General features: G+C 39.0%; 2 protein-coding genes across 3 annotated transcripts in view; one reads left to right on the forward strand and one right to left on the reverse strand.

The window, feature by feature from the left end:
- LOC110501794 (ras-related protein Ral-B) overlaps positions 1 to 4,924 on the reverse strand; it is a 36,000-nt gene extending 31,076 nt beyond the window's left edge. The window contains exons 1-2 of one of the 2 annotated variants that reach the window (XM_090216052.1): positions 4,739 to 4,882; positions 3,941 to 3,977 (exon numbers count right to left, since the gene is read on the reverse strand). The gene's annotated coding sequence lies outside the window, so the exon portion shown is untranslated. Of the gene's footprint in view, positions 1 to 3,940; positions 3,978 to 4,738 lie in introns of both variants that reach the window. The other variant, XM_021579628.3, reaches the window with a different exon arrangement.
- Positions 4,925 to 6,547: 1,623 nt separating this feature from the next.
- On the forward strand, positions 6,548 to 24,967 carry LOC110501795 (uncharacterized). Its single transcript, XM_090215076.1, has 8 exons — positions 6,548 to 6,645; positions 14,545 to 14,627; positions 14,793 to 14,883; positions 15,107 to 15,153; positions 15,823 to 15,943; positions 16,486 to 16,663; positions 19,531 to 19,558; positions 23,035 to 24,967. The coding sequence occupies exons 1-8, from the start codon at positions 6,582 to 6,584 to the stop codon at positions 23,374 to 23,376; spliced, it is 954 nt and encodes a 317-aa protein (XP_090071202.1). The 5' UTR covers positions 6,548 to 6,581; the 3' UTR covers positions 23,377 to 24,967.
- Positions 24,968 to 27,337: the final 2,370 nt, after the last annotated feature.

A 27,337-nucleotide genomic window follows, 5' to 3' on the forward strand; every position in this document is an offset into this window, starting at 1 on the left:
CTGAACCGTGGTTAGGTTAAACTGGAAATAAAGCACCCTGGAGGAAACCTATCGTTTTGGCTCTCCTGCTACTTGTATATCAGATAATAGTCCTCATATTCTTTCTGCTTTAACAGAAAGTAACCATAGGGATTACATTAGAAAGTAACATTCTAAACTAAAGAGCCTCGAGTAGCTCGGAGACAGTGAAAATAAACATCCAGTAACTGAGTTAGTGCCTTGGGGTCCGGGGGAGAGAAGGAATTCAGGGCCAGTTGAGTCCCATTCTCAGTACCTTTCTCCACTTCTTAAAAACAGAGATGCAGCCAGTCCTTCACAAGCAGTCAGCGAAATAAAGCAGCTTCTCTGAGATAGAACAGCAGCAGAATGTCAAGTCCGAATTCTTGACAGTTTCTCTTCTGAAAAAGTTATTCCTTTCTGACAACCATGCCATGCCCAAGGCCATTACGGCAGGGTAGCCTAGTGGTTAGAGTGTTGGACTAGTAACCGAAAGGTTGCAAGTTCAAATCTCCGAGCTGACAAGGTACAAATCTGTCGTACTGGCCGCCATTGAAAATAAGAATTTGTTATTAACTGACTTCCCTAGTTGAATAAAGGTAAAATTACCAATTCACAATCCTTGTCATAAGACATTCATAATCCTTTAACTGTTTATTCAGGTAGGGACAAACAAACCTAGCACGAACACTCCAGCTATGAGAATGTGAATGCCTTGTCAGACTGGTTGTCTGAAGTTACACCAAAAGATGTGAATAAAGACTAGACACGACACCTGCTGTAAAAATATGTGTCATCTTGTTAAGAGGACCTAAATGAGGATCTAATAGTGCAGCCTCTATACTCCGCCTTCAAAGACAGATGAATGCTCAGAATGCAACCTTATTTTGGGTGCTTTCTGAAACCTAGAGAACACAAGGAAGGGAAAGCACAAGACGACACCAGCTGTACGAATATACTGAACAAAAATTTAAAACGCAACATATGATCCCATGTTTCATGAGCTGAAATAAAAGATCCCAGAAATGTTCCATATGCATAAAAATATTATTTCTCTCAAATGTTGTGCACAAATTTGTTTACATCCCAGTTAGTGAGCATTTCTCCAAGATAATCCATCCACCTGACAGGTGTGGCATATCAAGTTGCTGATTAAACATGATCATTACACAGGTGCACCTTCTGCTGGGGACAATAAAAGGCCACTAAAATGTGCAATTTTGTCACACAACACAATGCCACAGATGTCTCAAGTTTTGAGGGAGCGTACAATTGGCAAAATCATTGAATGTTACATTCAGGCCATATGCAATATCTAGCCAGATACACTTCATTTCATTCATTTCCTTGATTTTGTAATGATTATTTCCTACACTATTATTAGTATAATTTTTTTTCTAGGCAAGTCAATTAAGAACACATTCTTATTTACAATGACAGCCTACCCCGGCCAAACCTGGACAACGCTGGGCCAATTGTGTGCCACCCTATGGGACTCCCAATCACAGTCGGATGTGATGCAGCCTGGATTTGAACCAGGTACTGCAGTGACACCTCTTGCACTGAGATGCAGTGTCTTAGACCACTGCGTTACTCGGGAGCCCAAAGGAGGTGCCTATAAGAACCTTTTGGGTTTCCACACCAGCGGAACCTTTCCAGTTGAGAAGGTTCCTCAAGGAACCCCTCTGAAAAAGGTATTTGAGGAACCCCTGTGTAAAGATTCATACCGGAACCTTTTTGTGATTGGAGGGATTAAATGTTTTACCTTTTTAATAATATATTGTAGAAGTGGCAGCCTATCATATTTGCAGTGTGGCTTATTGGAGGCGTGGCTTTGAGGTAGTTATTTTTGTTCACCCATTAGCATTAATCCAATTCCCGTTCATCATGTTAAGTTTGCACACTGCTAACTAAAAATGTTCCTTGAATATTTATGCATATTACATATTCTAATATAATTTTAATATTGCTGATAACATACAGTAATAGTGGTAAATATTCCATATTTGAGATTTGCATAGGCTCTTGAGGAACTCGTACATCTCTGTTAGCCTCATTGAAGCTACAAAACTGTGTGTTCAAACTTAAGATCTTCTTCTTCTTCGATGAGGTTTAACAGTGGTTGGCATCCGATAAACTAAATGTTGCATTACCACCACCAACTAGACTGGAGTATAACTCCCTTTTACTTGTGATCAATATTGATGTATTATTATTTATCTTTTCACATCTAGGAACCTTCGTCCTACAGACTGCTGTCACATCCACATAAGCTTGACACCTGTAACAACAATGTGTTCGGCACAAAAGCTCGTACAGGATAGGTGAAATAGCCTAACATCCCTTTGTCAGGCAAAGAACCAACATCAAAACTCAAAAGAACAGACATTGACTCTTCTGTTTCACCACTCACAACACCCTGTCTGCGTCGCACCAAACGACGAGCATCACAAACACAGGGAATCTTCCCCTTCAGTTGGTCCGCTTTCACATTTACCACTACCCCAGTAATCACTCCTTTAAATGGCGCCCTTTTCTTGAGTGGAAAACAAGTCACATCCCGTCCCCATTCATTTGGCGCAGAGCGCCTGCTCCCTCTGACCAGCAGAAACACAAACAATTATCACAGGACCATTTCGGGTTACCTTCTCTGATTCCACTGCACCGAATATCAACCCTGAAACCAAAAATGGATCAGCTAGCTGAAAGGCAGGGATCCAATTTCTCAAAAAATTGAGAGTTCCTCGAATCACCACAAGAAAATGCAATAGTGTCAGCAAAACGCATCACATGGGGAGGATTTCTGTATTTTAAAAGTTACATATCTTGAAAACTTGATTGCTGACAGGCAAGATATTTTGACAAGCAAGATATATATATAGAAATATATATATATAGAAATATATATATATATATATATATATAGAAATATATATATATATATATATATATATATATATGAATGAGAGAGAGAGAGAGAGAGAGAGAGAGAGAGAGAGAGAGAGAGAGAGAGAGAGAGAGAGAGAGAGAGAGAGAGAGAGAGAGAGAGAGAGAGAGAGCACATGAGAGAACAGAGGAACATATAACCTAGTAAAAATGGCTGGGTCTTTTCTAGGCTGTATTCCTTCAGGGACCAAATTAAACTAGGACTTTCTCCACTTTGAGCCACAGAGAGCTTCATATGGAATGTTCCTACTACACAGCTCAGTGTCTTATATTACCATATCACAGTGTGTATGTGTGTGTGTGTGTGTGTGTGTGTGTGTGTGTGTGTGTGTGCGTGCCTGCCCCTCTCACACCCTGGTGTGATGTTCCACACCATACGGTCCCTCAGACTGTCATGTCATGTGATAAAGGCACATGTAAAGGTTACACCCAACCCTAACAACAACAGTAACAGCCAGCCACAAAAGAACTGATCAAAACACAACAAAAAAGCAATATTGAAGTCATTTCTAAACTTCCTAAAGTTTACATGACATGTTGTTAAGATGATTGCTAACATAATTAACCATTGGGACCATAAATACTCTGCATCGGTTTCAGTACCAAATTAAAATGCCATTACTTAAAGGGCCTAAGTAGCCTTGCTCTGTTGGCTTGGTGACATATTTTGACCAGGCAGTACACATCATTCCTTTTCAGAGAGCCAAGATACTAAGCCATAATTATTAGGTGTGTCCTAACGTACAGACAAGATGAGCAAAATAGAGTTTTGCTGACTGGTCAGATTTCACGAAACACACAAGCGTGTGAGCTACCTTGGGAGTGTCCACCTCATTAGACATGCGTAAAATCAATGTATGCATGATACAAACCATGTCGGCAGCACAGTGTTTACGTGCATAAGGCAAATAAGGAACAAGCTGTGAAGTGTCCACTTCTACAGATTCTCGGGTAGATGCAGTCAGAGTATTCCTAAATAAATGTTAACAGTGTTTACCTACAGCATGGTCCGTTAAAATCATCCATGGTAGACCCTAGGAGAGATGAATGAAACATTCTATCTGGGGAAGTCATCAGAGGAAGAATTGCCTAACTGTTACTGTATCTAATGTATAGCCGAGTTAATAGGCCTACTGCATCTGTTACCGTAGGCTATTTAAAGGAAAAAATATCAGTGACCTCTACAGGATGAAGGCTGTATTGGCCACTGAGAGCGTCACTGGGAAAGCTTCAATCAACATAACATTTGTAGACTATGATTAATATGATTTGTTAGTTGAGGTTATTAAAACAGCTGACTACCAGACCAAAAAATAAACATAAGAAAATATTGCAGTGATAGAGTAGCCTACCCATCAATGATCGTTGTTTAGGCCTTGTTACAAGAGCAAAATGATAGCAATATTGTTCGCTTTAGTCCATAATACCGCCGACTGCAACAATGTATCAAAATACAAGGACATACTGACTGTCTCCAAATGACGTCTATTATACTCGTGCCACATATCCGTTACCGCCTGCCTCGAGGAGTGTGCTTTCAGTTGGATCAGTGCAACTGGGAAAGGCCCTACCACTATTTTTAATCATTGTATTTTCGTTTCAAAGAGCAGTCACAAATACGGACATGTATTATATAGTCCGTAAATCAAAAATATTTGCAGATTTCAATCTAGGCAGATCTTCCTTCCTTCCCTCTCACACTGTAAGCACAGAGAAGTAACGGCCAAAGCCTATGTCTAAATAAATATTCTGTAATATATATATATATATATATGAGATATTTATGAAAGCTTACCAAAGCAGGCCTCTCCCCTTTCTTGCTGCTATCTTGATAAGCGCGTTAATGGTGCATACCGAGGCATAGGGCTGCTAAGTACCACTGACTTAACACAGAATGACTAACTGTCCGCTACAACACAAAACCCCACCTTCCGGACGTGCACGGAGGAAGAAACCCGACAGGATATGATGTAGAGAGCCTATTGTCGTCAGTAGTTACCACAGTCACAAAGTAATAAACCCTGCCTATTTTCACAATTTATCTTCTTAAAATGTGATTTTAAACCTAACCCTAACCTCAACTACACTGCTAAACTTAAGCCTAACACTAACCTTAAATTGAGATCAAAAACTTAATTTTAGTTTTCTAGAATTTTTACCACATATCCAATTTTGTGGCTGTGGTAACTATTGGAAACCAGCTCTCAGGCGCTGGCGTTCTCCAAATCCGCCCGTTTCAATACAGTTGGATAAATCAAATCAAAATCAAATCAAATGTCAAGGTTAGAACCGCTTAACTTGTTTTTTTTTCACGGTTAATTTGTGTGTTAATGCCTTAACGTTCAGAAAAGTAACACGATCAACATGATTCCCTTCTTTGTAATTTTTGTTAATTGCAAATGTACATGATGATTTTTCTGTCCTCCCTTCCCTAATTACTTGAAGTACGGTTATCTCTGATCGGGCGTGACATGGATGGGTCAAGGCTATGGGTTAAATCTCTCATTTCACCAATCTATCTATTTTATGGAAGTGAGGGTTGTGTTGAAAGCATTTGAATAGTCACACAGCACCCTGTTGTGTGAATATTGATATTAGTTATCTTTTGTGTGTGTATAACTAATTCTGCACATATGTTTGTGTGTTCATAAATTATCGGTTATATTTTGTCTGTCTTTCTTTATCGATTACATATGGTAGATGATTGAATAAGATGTGTAGGATGTCTCTGCTGAGATAGTCTAGGCAAGGGCTCTCTAACCCTGTTTCTGGAGAGCTACCCTCCTTTAGGTTTTGAAGGAGAGTTGGAGAGCCCTGGCCTATAAATACAAATACGTTTGTATTATAGTGCCACCTGTTGATAAGAATAGAATAGGATCGAATCTTAGAATAGAATATTAGAATAGAATAGAATCTTAGAATAGAATAGAGTAGAATAGACTGACATGTCAAAGGAATTTAGACAAAAATGCCGTGACCTATTATGGGGAATAATCCAAATAAATTATCACACTCTATCCCTCCAAGAAAATAATGTGTTATAATTATTTAACATTGCATTAAGCAGCTCTTTGTCTCTAATTGGCATATTTACACAAAATATAGGAGCAAAATAAACTGCATTGTTGGTTAGGGGCTTTCACTATTGTATGTGACTAATCAAATTTGATTTGAATTCAAATTATGGAGATGACAGATAAGATTTTTGATAGTTTTACAATGACAGAAGATATTCGACTGAAATTTGATTGAATGGTGATTTGATAAGGAAGATGAATCAGAGTAGCATAATTGTCATATAGTCATTTTTATAGTGTCAAGGACCATGTTGAATGGAATATTTCAGTATCGTAAATAATCACGCTATTCACAGTGTTTAAAGTCCAGATGGATTGGCTAAAAGCCTATGTTGTCTTTTTCCTTTTATGTCTTGGACATATTTTTACTATAGCCTATATAGAAATAAAGTGAATTACACTTACAGGCAACATTTCCATTTGACTATATGCAACTGTAAATTGTAGGCTATCACATGCTTTTTAGTGTTGGGCAATGGTTTCTCATATTCAATTGAGACACCCACCCTTCCTGCTCAAACTACAACATGCCCCTCCCTCTGAAATGTTCTAAAAGCCTGGATGATCACAGAAGAGCAGCAAAACCTAACGAAGAGGAACAGATGGGATATCAAGTATCAAATCCGTAAGTATGCTCTCTAATATGTAACTTAAAACTAAAGTATCAATGTATAGGTTATTCAACGATGCAGTAAGTGTGCTGCGTTCAGGGGATCTACGTGTTTGAGAGTGTGAGTTGGAAGCAGACGTTACAGTAGCTTAGGCTATGTCAAATGTAGCCTAAAATAAAATCTAATGTGTTTTTATTAGGCTATTGCAATTGTGTTGTTTAGTTAACTAGTTTAAAATCATAATATATGACGACATTATAAAGCAAAAATTATTGCAATGTAATGAGTATGAGGCAATGCAAATCATCTCCTGATCTCATCTTGAACTGTGAAAAGTTTCTGGTACTCACACTGTTGCTCAACTTTAGTCACTTTTGTGTTTCACTTCGGTAAAATGCACTTACTATAATGTAGTATAGTAGTAGCCTGTTGGCAAAGGAGTTGTGAGTTTTGTAAGTAGCCTATCCTTCATCTTGAGATTTTACTGACTAGGTTATAGTACTGATGTAGTAGGGAAATGTACACTGTATTGGAAAACGTCAATTATATAGTCATTTTGGGTATAATCAACTATGAAATACTCTGAAACATTTTACTGCAGCATACTGTAAATTCTGGTGCATTGTGTGAAAATGTTGTGGGCGGGGGAAAGGAATTGCTGTATTTCAAATTGTCCAATAATTCCAACCTACAAAATACAGTACCGTACCATTTTGTTGGAGTGCCAAAAACCTTTTGACCACTACTGTGTGCATGGTAGTGTTGTTTCTGTCTCATTAACATATTTTGAGGCCTGCCTTGTAAGAGGCTATATTTGTTGCACTCGTGAGTGAGAATGCCGCACCAATTTAACTCCTATGTGATTGTAATGCACCATGTAAGCTGGACAGATTGGAGTGGCAGCAAGTCTTAAACCTTAAACGGTTGAACATTTTGCCATGTCCTTTTGGTCAGAGTGCCCCATGGTGGTGGGGTAATGGTACGCTCAGGCATAAACTACGTAGAACGAACACAATTGCATTTTATTGATGGCAATATCAATTAACAGACACCTTGACGAGATCCTGAGGCCGATAGTCATGCTATTCATCTGCCGCCATCACCTCATGTTTCAACATGATAATGCACAGCCCCATGTCGCAAGGATCTATACACAATTCCTGGAAGCTGAAAATGTCCCAGTTCTTCCATGGCCTGCAAACTCGCCAGACTACAGCGTGTTCCAGTTCCCGACAATATCCAGCAACATCCCACAGCCATTGAAGAGGAGTGGGACAACATTCCACAGGCCAAAATCAACAGTCTGATCAACTCTATGCGAAGGAGATGTCGCATTGCATAAGGCAAGTAGTGGTCACATCAGATACTGACTGGTTTTCTGATTTACGCCCCTACTTAAAAATAAAAAAGGTATCTGTGACCAACAGATGCATATCTGTATTCCCAGTCATGTGAAATCCATAGATTAGGGCCTAATGGGTTTATTAAAATTGACTGATTTCCTTATATAAACTGTAACAACTTTGAAATTGTTGCATGTTGCGTTTATATTTTTGTTCAGTGTAAATATCCATAGCCTTTTTCTTCACACAGGCATTGGGATGTGTTTATGCATCTCAATATAATCAGCTTCATATCTATGTAATGAATATGATAATTAATATATATATATATATATATATATATATATATATAGTACCCATCAAAAGTTTGGACACACCTCATAATTTAAGGGTTTTTCTTTATTTTTACTATTTTCCACATTGTAGAATAATAGTGAATACATCAAAATTATGAAATAGCACATATGTAGTAACCACAAAAGTGTGAAACAAATCAAAATATATTTTACATGTAGATTCTTCAAAGTAGCCACCCTTTGCCTTGATAACTGCTTTGCACACTCTTGGCATTCTTTCAACCAGCTTCACGAGGTAGTCACCTGGAATGCATTTCAATTAACAGGTGTACCTTGTTAAAAGTTCATTTGTGGAATTTCTTTCCTTCTTAATGTGTTTGAGCCAATCAGTTGTGTTGTGACAAGGTAGGGATGGTATACAGAAGATAGCCCTAGTTGATAAAAGTCCAAGTCCATATTATGGCAAGAACAGCTCAAATAAGCAAAGAGAAACAACAGACCATCATTACTTTAAGACATGACGGTCAGTCAATCTGGAAAATGTCAAGAACTTTCTTCAAGTGCCGTCGCAAAAACCATCAAGTGCTATGAGGAAACTGGCTCTCATGAGGACCGCCACAGGTCAGGAAGACCCCGAGTTAAATCTGCTGCAGAGGATAAGTTAATTAGAGTTACCAGCCTCAGAAATCGGCAATTATCTGCAGCCCAAATAACTGCTTCACAGAGTTCAAGTAACAGACACATCTCAACATCAACTGTTCAGAGGAAACTGCGTGAATCAGGCCTTCATGGTCGAATTACTGCAAAGAAAACACTACTAAAGGACACCAATAAGAAGAAGAGACTTGCTTGGGCCAAGAAACAAGAGCAAATTAGACCGGTGGAAATCTGTCCTTTTGTCGGATGAGTCCAAATTAGAGATTTTTTGTTTCAACCCCCTTAACTTTCTGAGACTCAGACTAGGTGAACGGATGATCTCTGCATGTGTGATTCCCACCGTGAAGCATGAAGGAAGAGCTCAATTGGTGTGGGGGTGCTTTGCTGGTCACACTGTCCGAATTTTATCTAGAATTCAAGGCACACTTAACCAGCATGGCTACCACAGCATTCTGCAGCAATATGCCATCCCATCTGGTTTGCGCTTAATGGAACTATCATTTGTTTTTCAACAGGACAATGACCCAAAACACACCTCAAGGCTATGTAAGGGCTATGTATTTGACCAAGGAGAGTGATGGAGTGCTGCATCAGACGACCAGGCCTCCACAATCACCCGACCTCAACCCAATTGAGATGGTTGGAATGAGTTGGATTGCAGAGTGAAGGAAAAGCAGCCAACAAGTGCTCAGCATACAGTTGAAGTCGGAAGTTTACATACACCTTAGCCAAATACATTTAAACTCAGTTTTCACAATTCCTGACATTTAATCCAATTAAAAATTCCCTGTCTTAGGTCAGTTAGGATCACCACTTTATGTTAATAATGTGAAATGTCAGAATAATAGTAGAGAGAATTATTTATTTCAGATTTTACTTCTTTCATCACATTCCCAGTGGGTCAGAAGTTACCATACACTCAATTAGTATTTGGTAGCATTGCCTTTAAATTATTTAACTTGGGTCAAATGTTTTCGGGTAGTCTTCCACAAGCTTCCCACAATAAGTTGGGTGAATTTTGGCCCATTCCTCCTGACAGAGATGGTGTAACTGAGTCAGGTTTGTAGGCCTCCTTGCTCAATCACGCTTTTTCAGTTCTGCCCACAAATTTTCTATATGATGGAGATCAGGGCTTTGTGATCGCCACTCCAATACCTTAACTTTGTTGTCCTTAAGCCATTTTGCCACAACTTTAGAAGTATGCTTAGGGTCATTGTCCATTTGGAAGACTCATTTGCGACCAAGCTTCAACTTCCTGACTGATGTCTTGAGATGTTTCTTCAATATATCCACATAATTTTCCTTTGTCATGATGCCATCTATTCTGTGAAGTGCACCAGTCCCTCCTGCATCAAATCACCCCCACAACATGATGCTGCCACCCTTGTGCTTCATGGTTGGGATGGTGTTTTTCGGCTTGCAAGCCTCCCCCTTTTCCTCCAAACATAACGATGGTCATTATGGCCAAACAGTTCTATTTTTGACCAGACCAGAGGACATTTCTCCAAAAAGTATGTTCTTTGTCCCCATGTGCAGTTGCAAACCATAGTCTGTTTTTTTATGGCAGTTTTGGAGCAGTAGCTGCTGAGCTGCCTTTCAGGTTATGTTGATATAGGACTCATTTTACTGTGTATATAGATACTTTTGTACCTGTTTCCTCCAGCATCTTCACAAGGTCCTTTGCTTTTGTTCTGGGATTGATTTGCACTTTTCGCACCAAAGTACTTTCATCTTTAGGAGACAGAACGCTTCTCTTACTGAGCGGTTTGTCAGCAGCATGGTCCCATGGTGTTTATACTTGCGTACTATTGTTTGTCCAGATGAACATGGTAACTTCAGGCATTTGGAAATTGCCAGACTTGTGGAGGTCTACAATATTTTTCTGAGGCCTTGGCTGATTTATTTTGATTTCCCCATGATGTCAAGCACAGAGGCACTGAGTTTCTTCTAAAGCCATGACATCATTTTCGGGAATTTTCCAAGCTGTTTAAAGGCACAGTCAACTTAGGTTTTGTAAACTTCTGACCCATAGGAATTATGATACAATGAATTATAAGTGAAATAATCTGTCTGCCCGTTAGCGGGATCATTTTCATCAACATCCGCTGAATTGCAGAGCGCCAAATTCAAATTAAATTACTAAAAATATTTAATTTTCATGAAATCACAAGTGCAATATAGCAAAACACAGCTTAGCTTGTTGTTAATCCACCTGGCATGTCAAATTTCAAAAAATCTTATGTAGGACAATCTACAAAATCTGTGATCTTTCTCGCTAATTTTTCAAAATAAAAGCCTGAAACTATGTCTAAAGACTGTTCACACCATAGGGAAGCCATAGGAAAAGGAATCTGGTTAATATCCCTTTAAATGGAGCAAAGGCAGGCTATGGAACAGAGAGCTTTCAGGAAAAACAGCACTTCCGGGTTGGATTTTCCTCAGGTTTTCACCTGCAATATCAGTTCTGTGATACTGACAGACAATATTTTGACAGTTTTGGAAACGTTAGAGTGTTTTCTATACTAATCTGACAATTATATGCATATTCAGATTCTGGGCCTGAGAAATAGGCAGTTTCATTTGGGTATGTTTTTCATCCAAACATCAAAATACTGCCCCCTACACTCAACAGGTTAACAGTTGTTGGAAAAATTACTTGTGTCATGCACAAAGTAGATGTCCTAACCGACTTGTCAAAACTATAGTTTGTTAACAACAAATTTGTGGTGGTTGAAAAATGAGTTTTAATGACTCCAAACTCAGTGTATGTAAACTTCCGACTTCAACTGTATGTGGGAACTCCTTCAGACTGTTGGAAAAGCATTCCAGGTGACTACCTCATGAAGCTGGTTGAGAGAATGCCATGCGTGTGCAAAGCTGTCATCACGGCAAAGGGTGGTCACTTTGAAGAATCTCAAATTTAAAATATATTTTGATTTGTTTAACACTTTTTTGGTTACTACATGATTCCATATGTGTTGTTTCAATGTAGAAAGTAGTAAAAATAAAATAAAACCCTTGAATGAGTAGGTGTGTTCAAACTTTCGACTGGTACTGTATATATACACTACCATTCAAAACCTTGTTTTTGTAAGAAAAGCACATTTTTTGTTCATTAAAATAACATCAAATTGATCAGAAATACAGTGTAGACATTGTTAATGTTGGAAATGACCATTGTATCTGGAAACAGCAGATTTTTTTTATGGAATTCCTACGTAGGAGGCCCATTTTCAGCAACCATCAATCCTGTGTTCCAATGGCATGTTGTGTTAGCGAATCCAAGTTTATCATTTTAAGAGGCTAATTGATCATTAGATAACCCTTTTGCTATTATGTTAGCACAGCTGAAAACTGTTTTCTGATTAAAGATGCAATAAAACTGGCCTTTAGACTAGTGGGTTCGATTACAGGCTCAAACATTTTTAGAAACAGAACTTTCTTCTGAAACTAGACAGCCTATTCTTGTTCTGAGAAATTAAGGCTATCCCATGCAAGAAATTGCCAAGAAACTGAAGATCCCATACCATGCTGTGTACTACTACTCCCTTCACAGAACAGCGCAAACTGTCTCTAACCAGAATAGAAAGAGGAGTGGGAGGCTCCGGTGCAGTCATTTACAACATTAACAATGTCTACACTGTATTTCTGATCAATTCGATGTTATTTTAATGGACAAAAATGTGCTTATCTTTCAAAAAACAAGGTTAGACATTGTTATAGGTTATATCTAAGTGACCCCAAACATTTTAACGGTAGTGTATATACTGAATAAAAGTATAAACGCAATGTAAAGTGTTGGTTCCATTTTTCATGAGCTTAAATAAAAAATCCCAGAAATGTTCCATACGCACAAAATGCTTATTTCTCTCAAATTTCGTTCTCAAAGTTGGAAGCACAGAATTGTCTAGTATGTCATTGTATGTTGCAGCGTCAAGATTTCCCTTCACTGGAACTAAGGGGTCTAGCCCAAACCACGAAAAACAGCCCCAGACCATTATTCCTCCTCCACCAAACGTTACAGTTTGCACTATGCATTGGGGCAGGTAGCATTCTCCTGACATCCACCAAACCCAGATTTTATTCCATCAGACTGCCAGATGGTGAAGCGTGATTCCTCACTCCAGAGAACACATTTCCACTGCTCCAGAGTCCAATGGCGGTGAGTTTTACACCACTCCAGCCGGCGCATGGCATTGCGCATGGTGATCTTAGGCTTGTGTGTGGCCACACACAAACTCATTTCATGTTGTTCCCGACAAAGAGTTATTGTGCTGACGTTGCTTCCAGAGGCAGTTTGGAACTCGGTAGTGAGTGTTGCAACGGAGGACAGATCATTTTTATGCGCTGTGCTCGTTAGCACTCAGCTGTCTCATTCTGTGAGCTTGTGTGGCCTACCACTTTGCGGCTGAGCCTTTGTTGCTCCTATATGTCTCCACTTCACAATAACAGCACTTACAGTTTATCGTGGAAGCTCTAGCATGGCAGAAATTTGACAAACTGACTTGTTGAAAAGGTGGCATCGTATGTGTAAGGTTAATTTGAGCTTGTACACATCCACAGCTGAAAGCTGAATTACATTATACACATTATAAACTATACAGACAAAAATAAAATGTAAAATATGTACATTTATGAGGAAATTAAGAGTTGATTGAAGCAGTTTTGGACTGGAGTGGAGGGAACATCGTTGGTCTCTGAGCAGAGGGAGCCAGACCTGGGCAGAAAATACTTGTATTTTGCTGTTTATTTGAAAATAGCAACTTTTCAAATACTCAAGGTTGTCGAATATAGTTTATATAGAGTTTTAAATAAAATGCAACAATTTTCATTGACATTCAAATACCAGTCTCAGAAAAAAGGTAAATATTTTAAAGTATTTTGAACATCTTTCAGAAAACCAAATAATATTTGAAGATATTTTAATATATATGCAAGTTATTTGAAAATAGAAACATTTTAGTTCAATTCTCAATATATGATCATAAGCACATGGTTTGGAGAGCTCTGAGATATTTATCTTAATATAGCCTATAGCTAGAATGAAATACTAGGGACATGGACTCATCTTAACATTGGAGTAGACCACTTTCGCAGCTTCAAAATGAAGTAACCCATATATTTTTGTAATAAGTGAGACACAAGGTAATGCAGTAACACTTGACATCAACTTCTTATACATAAGTAGTAACTTTGATTATTACAATAGCAACATAGTTGTTACATAGGACTTTGGGAAATAAATGTATTTATACTTATCTGTAGAAGATATGATTGGTTTACTTGGTTTGACTTGATTATGTACACCTGGGGCAATGGACATTCAGGAGAATGGACATTTACAGAATGTTCAGATATAAAAGTTGCTTTCTGAGGCCTGTATTCAAATAGTTTCCCCAGAACAAATAGTTCCTTTCCATAAGCATAGTTAAAACTATAGTTATCTCAGATCTGGAGGGAGCATAGCTCTGTTAGTCTTGAAATGGTCTGCTACAATCTGTTTATGTCAGCCATGCAGACTGTGATTCAATCATGTTATTATACGAATGTTATACAGTGATGTTATTACACATTAGGACTGTAAGTATGGCCCTAACCGCTGCCTGTGTGTCTGTAGTGCACAATGAGTGGACAGAGTTGGACTGTAGCTGTGAGGTAACGCCTGAGGAGCTTCAGGAACACTTAATGGTGGCCCATCAGGTAGGGTTTTATCCATGTCATCTGGATGGTTGTTGGTGAGGAGCTGAAGTTGCTCTCGGTGGTAAATTCAATGTCAATGTATCTATGCCTGCTTAGCATTGCGGTACATGGTAGTCTTCATGTAGCTTGATGTTGATTGCAAATAATTTTATATGATCTTTACAGGGTTTTCTCAATGTCTTCGGTGGAATGATTGATTCTGCCTACACTAACTGGAGAATCCCCTTCTGGGTGTTTGATATTGCTAAGTTCCACTGTGAGAAAAATGCAACTCAATAACTACTGTATGACACAAACATAATGATCCAACAACAATCCAAAACTCTTCTACACCTCACAAGAGAGGTGTTAATAACACATGTTCAAACTTGCATCTGACATTTAAAATAGGGAGTGACATCAAAGAATGGCTGCCATTCAGCCTCTGTTTCTCTGTGAGTCCTGCACAGTTTCAGTGTCCTTTCTCTTATCTCTTGCAGTGAAAGAGCAGTGGGTGTATTGGCAGGGGAAAGGGAACAAGCCTCAGGCATGTACTGTAATGGAACGCTCCACATACCAGGGAAATTGAGAGTGTTAACATGTAAACACATAATCATGCTTCCTCTCTCAACAATGCTTCCTCTCTTTTGCAAAACTAGCTCCCATTCATACAAAGGCACCACTGTAAGCATTCTTAAAATAACAGTACATATACATTTTTATAAACTTGGTGATTCGAGCCCTGAGTGCTGATTGGCTGACAGCGGTGGTATATCAGACCGTATACCACGGGTATGACAAATTATTTATTTTTACTGCTCTAATTACGTTGGTAACCAGTTTATAATATCAATAAGGCACCTCGGGGGTTTGTGATGTAGGGCCAATATATCACAGCTAAGGGTTGTGTTCATGTACTCTGCGTTGCGTTGTGCATAAGAACAGCCCTTAGCCGTGGTATATTGGCCATATACCACACCTTCTCGGGCAATATTGCTTAAGTACACCCTCATATATCAAGAATATCAGGTATAACTGAAATTAATGAAAAACTAAATAAATTGTTTAACTAAATGCAACCACAGCATATGGCAGCTCTATAAATTGGCCCATAGCATGATCAATAGTGGAATCTGTTTAGGTAGGGTTTCCATGTCTTGTTACTGTAATTGATGACAACCCCTCATGGCAGTCCATTTGTTAAAAATGTTCCCAGAACCAGGTGCCAGTCAACAGGAAGGGCCAAAGTGCCATGGTGTTTAGCTCTGCTATGTACATCTACGGGGGATACATTGACATGATAGGCTCATCACAGGAGTTTTGGAAGTTAGATTTTGGTGAGTTAGAAGTTTTGGTCGCACTTTATTTGAAGTGCATCTTATAAAGGCTTCATAAAGTATGAATTAAGGCTTCATAAGCACTATAGACATGGGTCAGAAATCATCTGTAACCTTATTTCATGCTGTGGAAAGATTCATAATGTGGCATAACTGTCCGACATAACCATCAATACATTGTTTCACATGTATTAATTATTTATAGAGCATGAAATACAGTTATATATGATTTGTGACCCATTTATGTAGAGGTTTTAAAACCTATATGAATGCTTTATGAAGCCTTTATGAGCTGTATTTCAAATAAAGCGGGACCAAAGTTTTCCATGGGTATACCCTTTGATTTTCGTGACTATCACTTCAAAAACAATGCTAATGTCATGACTGGAATATGTTTTGAATTGACAGACACTTCCCCTAACAATGCGTGTGTGTGTGTGTGTGTGTGTGTGTGTGTGTGTGTGTGTGTGTGTGTGTGTGTGTGTGTGTGTGTGTGTGTGTGTGTGTGTGTGTGCCTGTGTCCTTCCATGTATGTGTGTCAGACACCAAGTTGTGGACCCTGCTGGACTGCATCCAGATGGAGGTGGGTCCTGGACCCAGACACAGCCACTCTGCCATGACCGTCCTGGACTGCATGTACCTGTTTGGGGGTCTGAGGGAGCAGAGGGACCTGTGGAGGTGGAACTCCACATGTCACTCCTGGAGCTGTCTCAAAGCCATGTTAGTACCCTGCTCTCTCTATCTCTTTCTCTCTTCCTGCTTCCGGAGTTTCTCTGGGTACTGCAGATCTATAAAAATGGGTTTTGAAGGGTTCTGTCACTGATAACTTTCAATACCCTTATGGAGGAAACCTCTGAGACTATCCCATTGTACGGGGCAAGCTAAATCAATATAGGCATGGTTTCCGGATGGGGAAAGAGGATGCGAGCTGGTGGATGGAGACCGAGGGGGAATGGGTTGGTGTTATATTTATTTATCTTTGATAAAAAAATTTTTACCTGTAACCCCACCCCCCCCATAAAAAAAGACTAAAATAAATAAAAAGTTGGTCACAAAAAAGAAAAGGAACTGAACTACCTCAATAGCCTTATAGAAGACATACCCTTTTACAGTGAAGATGCTTCTAAACCAGCATAAAATGTACCTTCTCTTCATTGGTTTTATTTGCTTAATCATCATTCACTATCAATTGTTACTCTTGAATTAAAGAAACGGCGGTTTGAGTACACACAGCACATGAGGTAAATCAACATTCTAAGTTATGTGATCTTTGCCACACAAAGAAAAACATAAAAACAATAGACAAATTGTGTTGGTTGTTTAACAATGTTTTTTTGTTTTTGGGGGGGAGGGTAGATCAGCTTCAATTTTGCAGATAGATTGTAGCTTCCATCAATGTAATTGTCTGCATTCTTCCAATCCACCATAAATATATATACAGCACGAGTCAAACGTTTGCACACAACTACTCATTCAAGGGTTTCTCTTTATTTTTTTGTTATGTTCTACATTGTAGGATAATAGTGAATACATCAAAACTATGAAAGAACACATATGGAATCACGTAGTAACCAAAAAAGTGTCAAACAAATCCAAATAAATTTTATTTTTTGATTCTTCAAAGTAGCCACCCTTTGCCATGTTGACAGCTTTGCACACTCTTGTCATTCTATCAACCAGGTTCACCCCGAAGGCTTTTCGACTTGTCTTGAAGAATTTCCCACTTATGCTGAGCACACCAAACCATCTCATTTAGGTTGAGGTCGGGTGATTGTGGAGGCCAGGTCATCTGATGCATCACTCTTTCAGTCTCTTTATTGGTCAAATAGCCCTTACACAGCCTGAATGTGTGTTGGGTCATTGTCCTGTTGAAAAAAAAATGATAGTCCCACTAAGCGCAAACCAGATGGGATGGCATATCGCTGCAGAATGCACCAACAAACCATCCTACATCTTCCTCCATGCTTCACGGTGGGAACTACACATGCGGGGAACCATCCGTTCACCTACTCTGCGTCTCACAAAGACACAGCGGTTGGAACCAAAAATCTCAAATTTGGACACATCAGACCAAAGGAAAAGTTTTCACCGGTCTAATGTCCATTGCTCGTGTTTCTTGGCCCAAGCAAGTCTCTTCTTATTATTGGTGTCCTTTAGTAGTGGTTTCTTTGCAGCAATTTGACCATGAAGGCCTGATTCAGGCAATTTCCTCTGAACAGCTGATGTTGAGATGTGTCTGTTACTTGAACTCTGTGAAGCATTTATTTGGGCTGCAGATAATTGCCGATTTCTGAGGCTGGTAACTCTAACTCTGCAGCAGAGATAACTCTGGGTCTTCCTTTCCTGTGGCGGTCTTCATGAGAGCCAGTTTCCTCATAGCGCTTGATGGTTTTTGCAACTGCACTTGAAGAAAGTTCTTGACATTTTCCAGATTGACTGACCTTCATGTCTTGAAATAATGATCGACTGACGTTTCTCTTTGCTTATTTGAGATGTTCTTTCCATAATATGGACTTGGTCTTTTACCGAATAAGGCTGTCTTCTGTATTCCACCCCACCTTGTCACAACACAACTGATTGGCTCAAACGTATTAAGAAGGAAAGAAATTCCACAAATTAACTTTTAACAATGCACACCTGTTAATTGAAATGCATACCTCATGAAGCTAGTTGAGAGAATGCCAAGAGTATGTAAAGGGTGGCTACTTTGAAGAATCTCAAATATAAAATATATTTTGATTTGGTTAATACATAATTCCATATGTGTTATTTCATAGTTTTGATGTCTTCACTATTATACTACAATGTAGAAAGTAATACAAAATAAAGGAAAACCCTTGAATGAGTAGGTGTCCGAACCTTTGACTGGTACTGTACATACATACGGGGCGGCAGGTAGCCTAGTGGTTAGAGCGTTGGACTAGTAACCGGAAGGTTGGAAGATCAAATCCCCGAGCTGACCAGGTAAAAATCTGTCGTTCTGCCCCTTAACAAGGCAGGTAACCCACCGTTCCTAGGCTGTCATTGAAAATAAGAATTTGTTCAGATCACCCGGACTTGCCTAGTTAAAAAGAGGTAAAGAAATACACAGAGTATATTCACATATGTTTTTTATTACTTTGTAACCCTACCACCCCGCCCCTAATTGGAGTAAACTAGTGAACAACAACGCTTAGGCTTCTACTTGCAGCTCAAACATACTATATACATTTTACGGGAACAGAATATTTTACAATAGTTCAATTTTGTTTGTTTTTACTCATCTAACCTCAACCTCTCCCATCTATTTCTTTCACAGAAGTTTTGAACCTATATACGTTTTATAGACACAGTATGTTATACATTAGTTATGTTGTTGTTATTAGTTGTTATTATTCCCAACCTTCAGCTCCATTCAACCCCTCCCATATATCACTTAACACCATCCATATTGGATTTATATTTGCCATATATTTTTCAACTGTGCTGTGATGTTTCACAAAAGTTCTGAACCATTCTATTCTCATAATTTCAGATTGTAAATTAAGAACAAACATTTTTGATAAAAGTACTATTATATTATTGATTGATTGATTATGACTTTTCAGATCACCCAGTAGTGCTATCTGCAGAGTTAGCTCCAGGTAAATGTTCCAATTCTTCAGCCATTCCTGGACCTGTAACCAAAAACAAGCTACATATGGACAGTACCAAAACAAATGATCTCATGATTCTGTCTCTTCGCAGCTAAATCTGCAGAGCTGGGAAGTTTGTATCCCCCATATATATAACATTCTATTGGTTGCAAGAATTTTGTATAATCATGTAAAATGAAAAATTATATGTTTTGAATCCAGCAGTTCTCAATTTTTTGGTCTTTTAAATGAAACTGGTATGCTTTTTTGTTTATCACAATTTTCTTTAACCAATTCTGGTCTTTAATGCAGACTTACTTCCCCCCTTCCACATTCCTCTTCCATTTTTGCGGTAATGCTGCAATTAGTTGGTTGTAATTTTGGGTAGAGCAGAAATGTCCATATATTTGTGTTAGCTGCATGTGTGACATAACTCCACCAGTCCTATTTATGATATCATTTACGAAGATTATTCTTTTAGTATTTTCATTATTACTTTTTTTTTTTAAATCTAGTATATTTGAGTTTAACCACAATATTTGTTGTATTATTTCTTCTGTTTTTTTTTCTGGTGGATGAAATTTTAATTGAAACCAACTTTCTATGGCTTGTTTTAAAAATAGTGATATTTGGGAGATTTCCTTTTCAAATAACTGAAAGTGCAAGGTTGTAATCTAAATAAAGGGAAAAGGCCATTCTTGAACATGGGGCGAGATTCTTATTAATTTGCTAGGGAATCAGTTCGGATTTAAGTATAACTTTTGTATGACTGAAGCTTTTATAAGAGGTCTAATGCTTAAATATTTAATAATTTCTGTCCCCCAAATTAATATTCATTATATAAACATGCCCGTTGAATTTTGTCTAACTTGCCGTTCCAAATAAATTGAATACTTTTTTCTCATATGATTGAAATAACTGTTTGCTAGTGTAACGCTCCGGGTGTCGTGGGTGTGGAGTCAGACGCAGGAAACAGTGAGTGCAATACTGTGCTCTTTAATGCACTCACGCAACACTGGGTGCTCAAAACTAAATGCCCCAAACACGGGGGACGAAAACAGTACAGCAGAATACACGACCAGGAACAAACACGTTCCTTTACTACATAACCGAAGGTCACAATAATTAATCCCGCACAAAGAAACAGGTGGGCCGGCTGTCTAATAAAGCCCAACTAATAACTCACTAACAGGTGCTAACAATAAACATACAAGGAGGGGAGGAAAGACAATCAGTGGCAGCTAATAGGCCAGCGACGACGACCGCCGAGCGCCACCCGACCGGGAAGGGGAGCCACCCTCGTTCGGACTCGTGACAGTTAGGTGTAATTTGAGTTAATCAGGGTGATTTTTCCAAAAATAGACAGGTATTTTCCATTCCATGGCAGCAAGATCTTATCTATTTTTGCTAATTTTCCATTAAAATGTATTGGAGTGAGATCATTTATTTATTTTGGGATATGTATACCGAGTATGTCCACATCATCAGACCATTTTATTGGTAAATGTCACGTTCTGACCTTTATTTCCTTTGTTTTGTCTTTATTTAGTATGGTCAGGGCGTGAGTTGGGGTGGGCAGTCTATGTGTGTTTTTCTATGTTGGGGTTTTGAGTTCAGCCTAGTATGGTTCTCAATCAGAGGCAGGTGTGGTTAGTTGTCTCTGATTGAGAATCATACTTATGTAGCCTGGGTTTCACTTTTGAGTTGTGGGTGTTTGTTTCCGTGTGAGTGTTTGTTGCCACACGGTTTGTTCGTTTGTTCGTTTGTTCGTTTGTTCGTTCGTTTATTGTTTTGTAGTGTTCAGTTTATGGCTTTAAATAAACGTTATGGACACTTACCACACTATGCATTGGTCCTCCGATCCTTCTCGCTTTTCCTCCTCAGAAGAGGAGGAGGGATGCCGTTACAGTAAACTACACAGTAATGTAAAAGTTGTATTTTCTGTGATTCAATACGTAATATCATAATTTGGTTGTAATCCAGAGAGGTTAGGAAAAAGTATCTAGATGCTCTATGAGGCTGCGGAGGGATAGAAATTGTGGATTTAATAGAAAACATGAATCATCAGTGTACAATGACACCTGTTTTTAAACCCTGGATTTCTAACCCCTTGATATTATTGCTGGATCTGGTTTTAATAGCTAACATTTCAATGGCCATAATAAATAGATATGCCGATAGTGGACAATCTTGTTTTAAGAGAAGTAGCCATTATTTACTATTTTACACCTAGGGTTACTATACATGACTTTAACCCATTTTATATGAGATTCTCCAAAATTGAAATGTTCCAGGCATTTATATATAAACTCCAGTCGTACTTTATCAACGGCCTTTTAAAGTCAGCTATTAATAGCAGGCCTGGTTTCCCAGATTTTTCATAGTGTTCTATCGTTTCCAGTACTTGTCTTATATTATCTCCAATGTATCGTCCATGTAAACAACGCCATTGTTTGTTTTTCCTTCCTTCCTCTCTGTCCGTCCTGTGGATGTGTTATACAGGTCAGGCCCCTCCCTCTAAGCTGGTAGGCCACTCAGCTTATTCCTGCCCATATCATAAGTCCACCGCCACCATGGGGCAGTCTGTTTACAACATTGACATCAGCAAACCTCTCACCCACAAGACGCCATACACGCTGTCTGCCATCTAGCCAGTACAGTTGATACCGGGATTAATCTATGAAGAGCACACTTCTCCAGCATGCCATTGGCAATCGCAGGTGAGCATTTACCCACTGAAGTCGGTTACGACACCGAATTGCAGTCAAGTCATTACCCTGGTGAGGACGACAAGCATGCAGATGAGCTTCCCTGAGACGGTTTCTGACAGTTTGTACAGATATTCTTTGCTTGTGCAAAATCACAGTTTCATCAGCTGTCCGGGTGGCTGGTCTCAGATGATCCCGCAGGTGCAGAAGCCAGATGTGGAGGTCCTGGGCTGGCGTGGTTACGCATGTTTAGCGGTTGTGAGGCCAGTTCGAAGTACTGCCATATTCTGTAAAATGATGTTGGAGGTGGCTTATGGTAGAGAAATTAACATTAAATTCTCTGGCAACCGCTCTGGTAGACATTCCTGTAGTCTGCATGCCAAATGCACAATCTCTCAAAACTTGAAACATCTGTGGCATTGTGTTGTGTGACAAAACTACACATTTTAGAGTGGCCTGTTTTAATCACCTTCCTGATAAGCCACACCTGTCAGGTGGATGGGTTATCTTGGCAAAAGATAAATGCTCACTAACAGGGATGTAAACAAATTTGTGCACAAAATATGAGAGAAATAAGCTTTTTGTGTGCGTATGGAAAATTTCTGGGATCTTTTATTTCAGCTCATGAAACATGGGACCAACACTTTACATGCTATGTTTATATTTTTGTTCAGTAAATCAGTCAGAATTAAGAGAAAGATCTAGAGTGTGTTTGCTGAAGCAAGTTACACTAAATATATGATATAATAATATAATGTATGCCATTTAGCAGATGCTTTTTCTCCACAAGTACAGCTTCACCACCCAGACCTGGGTGAAGCTAGCCGTGCTACCCAGCTCCAACCCTCCACCCCACAGGATCTACCACTGCTGTGCTGGCCTAGGCCCCAGCTACCAGCCTGTCGTGACCACCACCACCAGCACCACCCTGACCCCCAGCATCACCATCAGAAACAGTCTGGACAGCAATCTACAGTCATTCAAAAACAAATGCTTCCCTTCCTCCTCAGAGTTAGAGGGCACTATAGAGCTGGAGACGTTAAGTAGCTCAGAGAAGCTATTGACCGACCTGGGGGACTATTGTAATGGTCTAAGTGGGAACTATGCTTAGCGCTTTGGGAACTGTCTGACTTCTTAAAATAATTGTTATACTTTTTTCATCAAACCCACAACCGTGGCACTGCTAGTGTAATATATAATTAAATATTCACTATTAGCAATTACTGATTTTATTTTCAATACAATTCAACAATAAATTATTGTATTTCTGTTTTGCTATATATTTACATGCATTTCATTTGTAAAAGCTGTCAAAAGGGTGTAGGGAACGAAATGTACTCTTGAGGACTCCATGGTGTTGGGAAGGCTTTCAATGCAGGCTGCAGAGGTTGCTTCCCACCAGCAGGATCTGTGGAGGTTACATGTAAAGTTTTTTATAGTAATGGTAATGGTGATCAATGTCATGCTAAAGTGGAGGGAAAGTCCATGAAGATGGACATTATTGTGGATGCGGCAGAGTGGTTCCTGGGGCTAAAATATTTCTCAAGAAAGGGATTACATGAGGCTCTGTCACAAGCAGTGATACCCTCTCAGGCCCCAGAGTGTGGGGAGGGAGCTACTGAAGAAATGAGGGAGTGTGATATAGGTTTTGTTAAGTCATTTTTTTGTATGGCATTTCCTTTTTTACCTTAAGGAGTTTCCTTTTTCCCCCTGTACAGATGGTGGCACCATAAATATAGTATGACGACCGCCGTTAAACTTCACCGACGAAGAAGAAGTTCACAAAAGATCATGAACAGTCAAAATCATGTTTTTCTTGAAATTGGATAATATTTGGATGAAACCAGATAAAGTTTAATCATAAAGTTACTGATCCCATCCCCCATGTCAAACACTTGTGGAGGTGGAATTTTTAAGGGGATAGGGTAACATCACACTAACTCTTATTTTAATACACTAATGGTAACATGATATTATATTACCTAGCTTAAATAAGTACCGCCTTGTAAGCAACATCAGAGAAGGAGTTTTTGCAGAGGGGTCGTAGTTTATATAGCTAGATAGCTACTCTACTGGTGCCAAAATTGGACTGTATGGTGTCAGCAAATGTAATTAAAAGTTGACACTTCACCTATGGCAAACATACTTATATGTTTCCCCTTCCATCTGTGTCTGGTGTTAGCTAGTTAATGGCTAGCCAGGTCTTCATCTGTGTCTGGTGTTAGCTAGTTAATGGCTAGCTAGGTCTTCATCTGTGTCTGGTGTTAGCTAGTTAATGGCTAGCTAGGTCTTCATCTGTGTCTGGTGTTAGCTAGTTAATGGCTAGCTAGGTCTTCATCTGTGTCTGGTGTTAGCTAGTTAATGGCTAGCTAGGTCTTCATCTGTGTCTGGTGTTAGCTAGTTAATGGCTAGCTAGGTCTTCATCTGTGTCTGGTGTTATCTAGTTAATGGCTAGCTAGGTCTTCATCTGTGTCTGGTGTTAGCTAGTTAATGGCTAGCTAGGTCTTCATTTGTGTCTGGGGTTAGCTAGTTAATGGCTAGCTAGGTCTTCATCTGTGTCTGGTGTTAGCTAGTTAATGGCTAGCTAGGTCTTCAGCCAGCATGGAACAAAAGGGTTGTTGAAAACTCTGACGCAGTTGTCATGTCAACACATCTGTCAGTGCTGCTGTGAACTGCGTCAATAAAATACATGCCAAAAGGGAGATGTGTATATATAGATTTTCCGTAATTGATGCAATTTCAATGTTTGTTGCTTTGCTTATTTCCAATTTGTTTTTATACGTTTTTACTGAAACACTGTCAGTCAAGGCGAGCTCATGATTATTGGCTCCCTGCTCACTTAGCCTCCTTTCAAAAATGGTTGAGCATTTTTATCCCCCAAAAATATTATGGGTGATATTTTAATCGCTCAAAATACTATTTTACATGGGAATCAGAATGATTGTTTGGGACCTTTTAGTGGTTGAATATTTACCCATGTCCATTTGATCTGTTTCGCACAGTAATCACATCCAGATGAGAAGCCTTTGTTTAGGCATCTAGAAGTGAAAGTGATATAAAACACCTAGTATTTATTAATATGCTGTAATATGCAAATGCCTACAGCTAACCTGCTTGGTATAATATCTTGTAATTACAGTAAAATACAGTAGAAATAATTTTCTTACAGTTTAATAGGAGCATTTACTGTACTGTGTTTCATTGCCCCGGCATCATCGTGAATGTCTCAGTATTGTATTGACACTATCCAGAGATAGTCAGAGATATATCATAACATTTCTTGTTGTAATTAAACTTCTTTGTGAGGTTTAACTGCGGTTGGCTTCTAATATGTTGCATTACCGCCCCCAACTGAACTATACTATAGATCCGTTACACTTTACGATACGAAATGGGAAAGGGGAACCGTAAAAATATACAGTTGAAGTCGGAAGTCTACATACACTCTAGCCAAGTACATTTAAACTCAGTTTTCACAATTCCTGACATTTAATCCTAGTAAAAATTCCTCGTCTTAGGTCAGTTAGGATCACCACTTTATTTTAAGAATGTGAAATGTCAGAATAATAGTAGAGAGAATGATTTATTTCAGCTTTTAATTCTTTCATCACATTCCCAGTGGGTCAGAAGTTTACATACACTCAATTAGTATTTGGTAGCATTGCCTTTAAATTGTTTAACTTGGGTCAAACGTTTCAGGTAGCCTTCATCAAGCTTCCAACAATAAGTTAGGTGAATTTTGGCCCATTCCTCCTGACAGAGCTGGTGTAACTGAGTCAGGTTTGTAGGCCTCCTTGCTCACACACGCTTTTTCAGTTCTGCCCACAAATTTTCTATAGGATGGAGATACCTTGACTTTGTTGTCCTTAAGTCATATTGCCACAACTTCCTGAAATATGCTTGGGGTCATTGTCCATTTGGAGGACCCATTTGCGACCAAGTTTCAACCTCATGACTGATGTCTTGAGATGTTGCTTCAATATATCCACAAAACTTTCCTACCTCATGATGCCATCTATTTTGTGAATTGCACCAGTTCCTCCTGCATCAAAGCACCCCCACAACATGATGCTGTCACCGCCCACGCTTCAAGGTTGGGATGGTATTCTTTGGCTTGCAAATCTCACCCTTTTTTCTCCAAACATAATGATGGTCCTTATGGCCAAACAGTTTTATTTCTGTTTCATCAGAACAGAGGACATTTCTACAAAAAGTAAGATCTTTGTTCCCATGTGCAGTTGCAAACCGTAGTCTGGCTTTTATATGGCGGTTTTGGAGTAGTGGCTTCTTCCTTGGTGAGCGGCCTTTCAGGTTATGTCTTTCTAGGACTCGTTTTACTGTGGATATAGATACTTTTGTACCTTTTTGCTCCAGCATCTTCACAAAGTCCTTTGATGTTGTTCTGGGATTGATTTGCACTTTTCGCACTAAAGTATGTTCACCTCTAGGAGACAGAACGCGTCTTCTTCCTGACCTGTATGATGGCTGCGTGGTCCCATGTTGTTTATACTTGCGTACTATTGTTTGTACAGATTAACGTGATACCTTCAAGCGTTTGGAAATTGCTCCCAAGGATGAACCAGACTTACCATTTTGTTTTCTGGGGTCTTGGCTGATTTCTTTTGATTTTACCATGATGTCAAGCAAAAAGGCACTGAGTTTGAAGGTAGGCCTTGAAATACATCCACAGGTACACCTCCAATTGACTTAAACTATGTTAATTAGCCTATCAGAAGCTTCGAAAGCCATGACATCATTTTCAGGAATTTTACAAGCTATTTTCAGGCACAGTCAACTTAGTGTATGTAAACGTTTGACCCACTGGAATTGTGATACAGTGAATTATAAGTGAAATCATCTGTCTGTGAACAATTTTTGGAAAAATGACTTGTGTCATGCACAAAGTAGATGTCCTAATTGACTTGCCAAATTAACAAGAAATTTGTGGAGTGGTTGAAAAACGAGTTTTAATGACTCCAACCTAAGTGTATGTAAACTTCCGACTTGAACTGTATATATACAGTACCAGTCAAATTATTTGGACACACCTACTCATTCCAGGGTTTTCTTTA

The sequence above is a fragment of the Oncorhynchus mykiss genome, chromosome 22 (genome assembly GCF_057628025.1).
Source record: "Oncorhynchus mykiss isolate SJ-2025 chromosome 22, ASM5762802v1, whole genome shotgun sequence".
Lineage (NCBI taxonomy): Eukaryota > Metazoa > Chordata > Actinopteri > Salmoniformes > Salmonidae > Oncorhynchus > Oncorhynchus mykiss.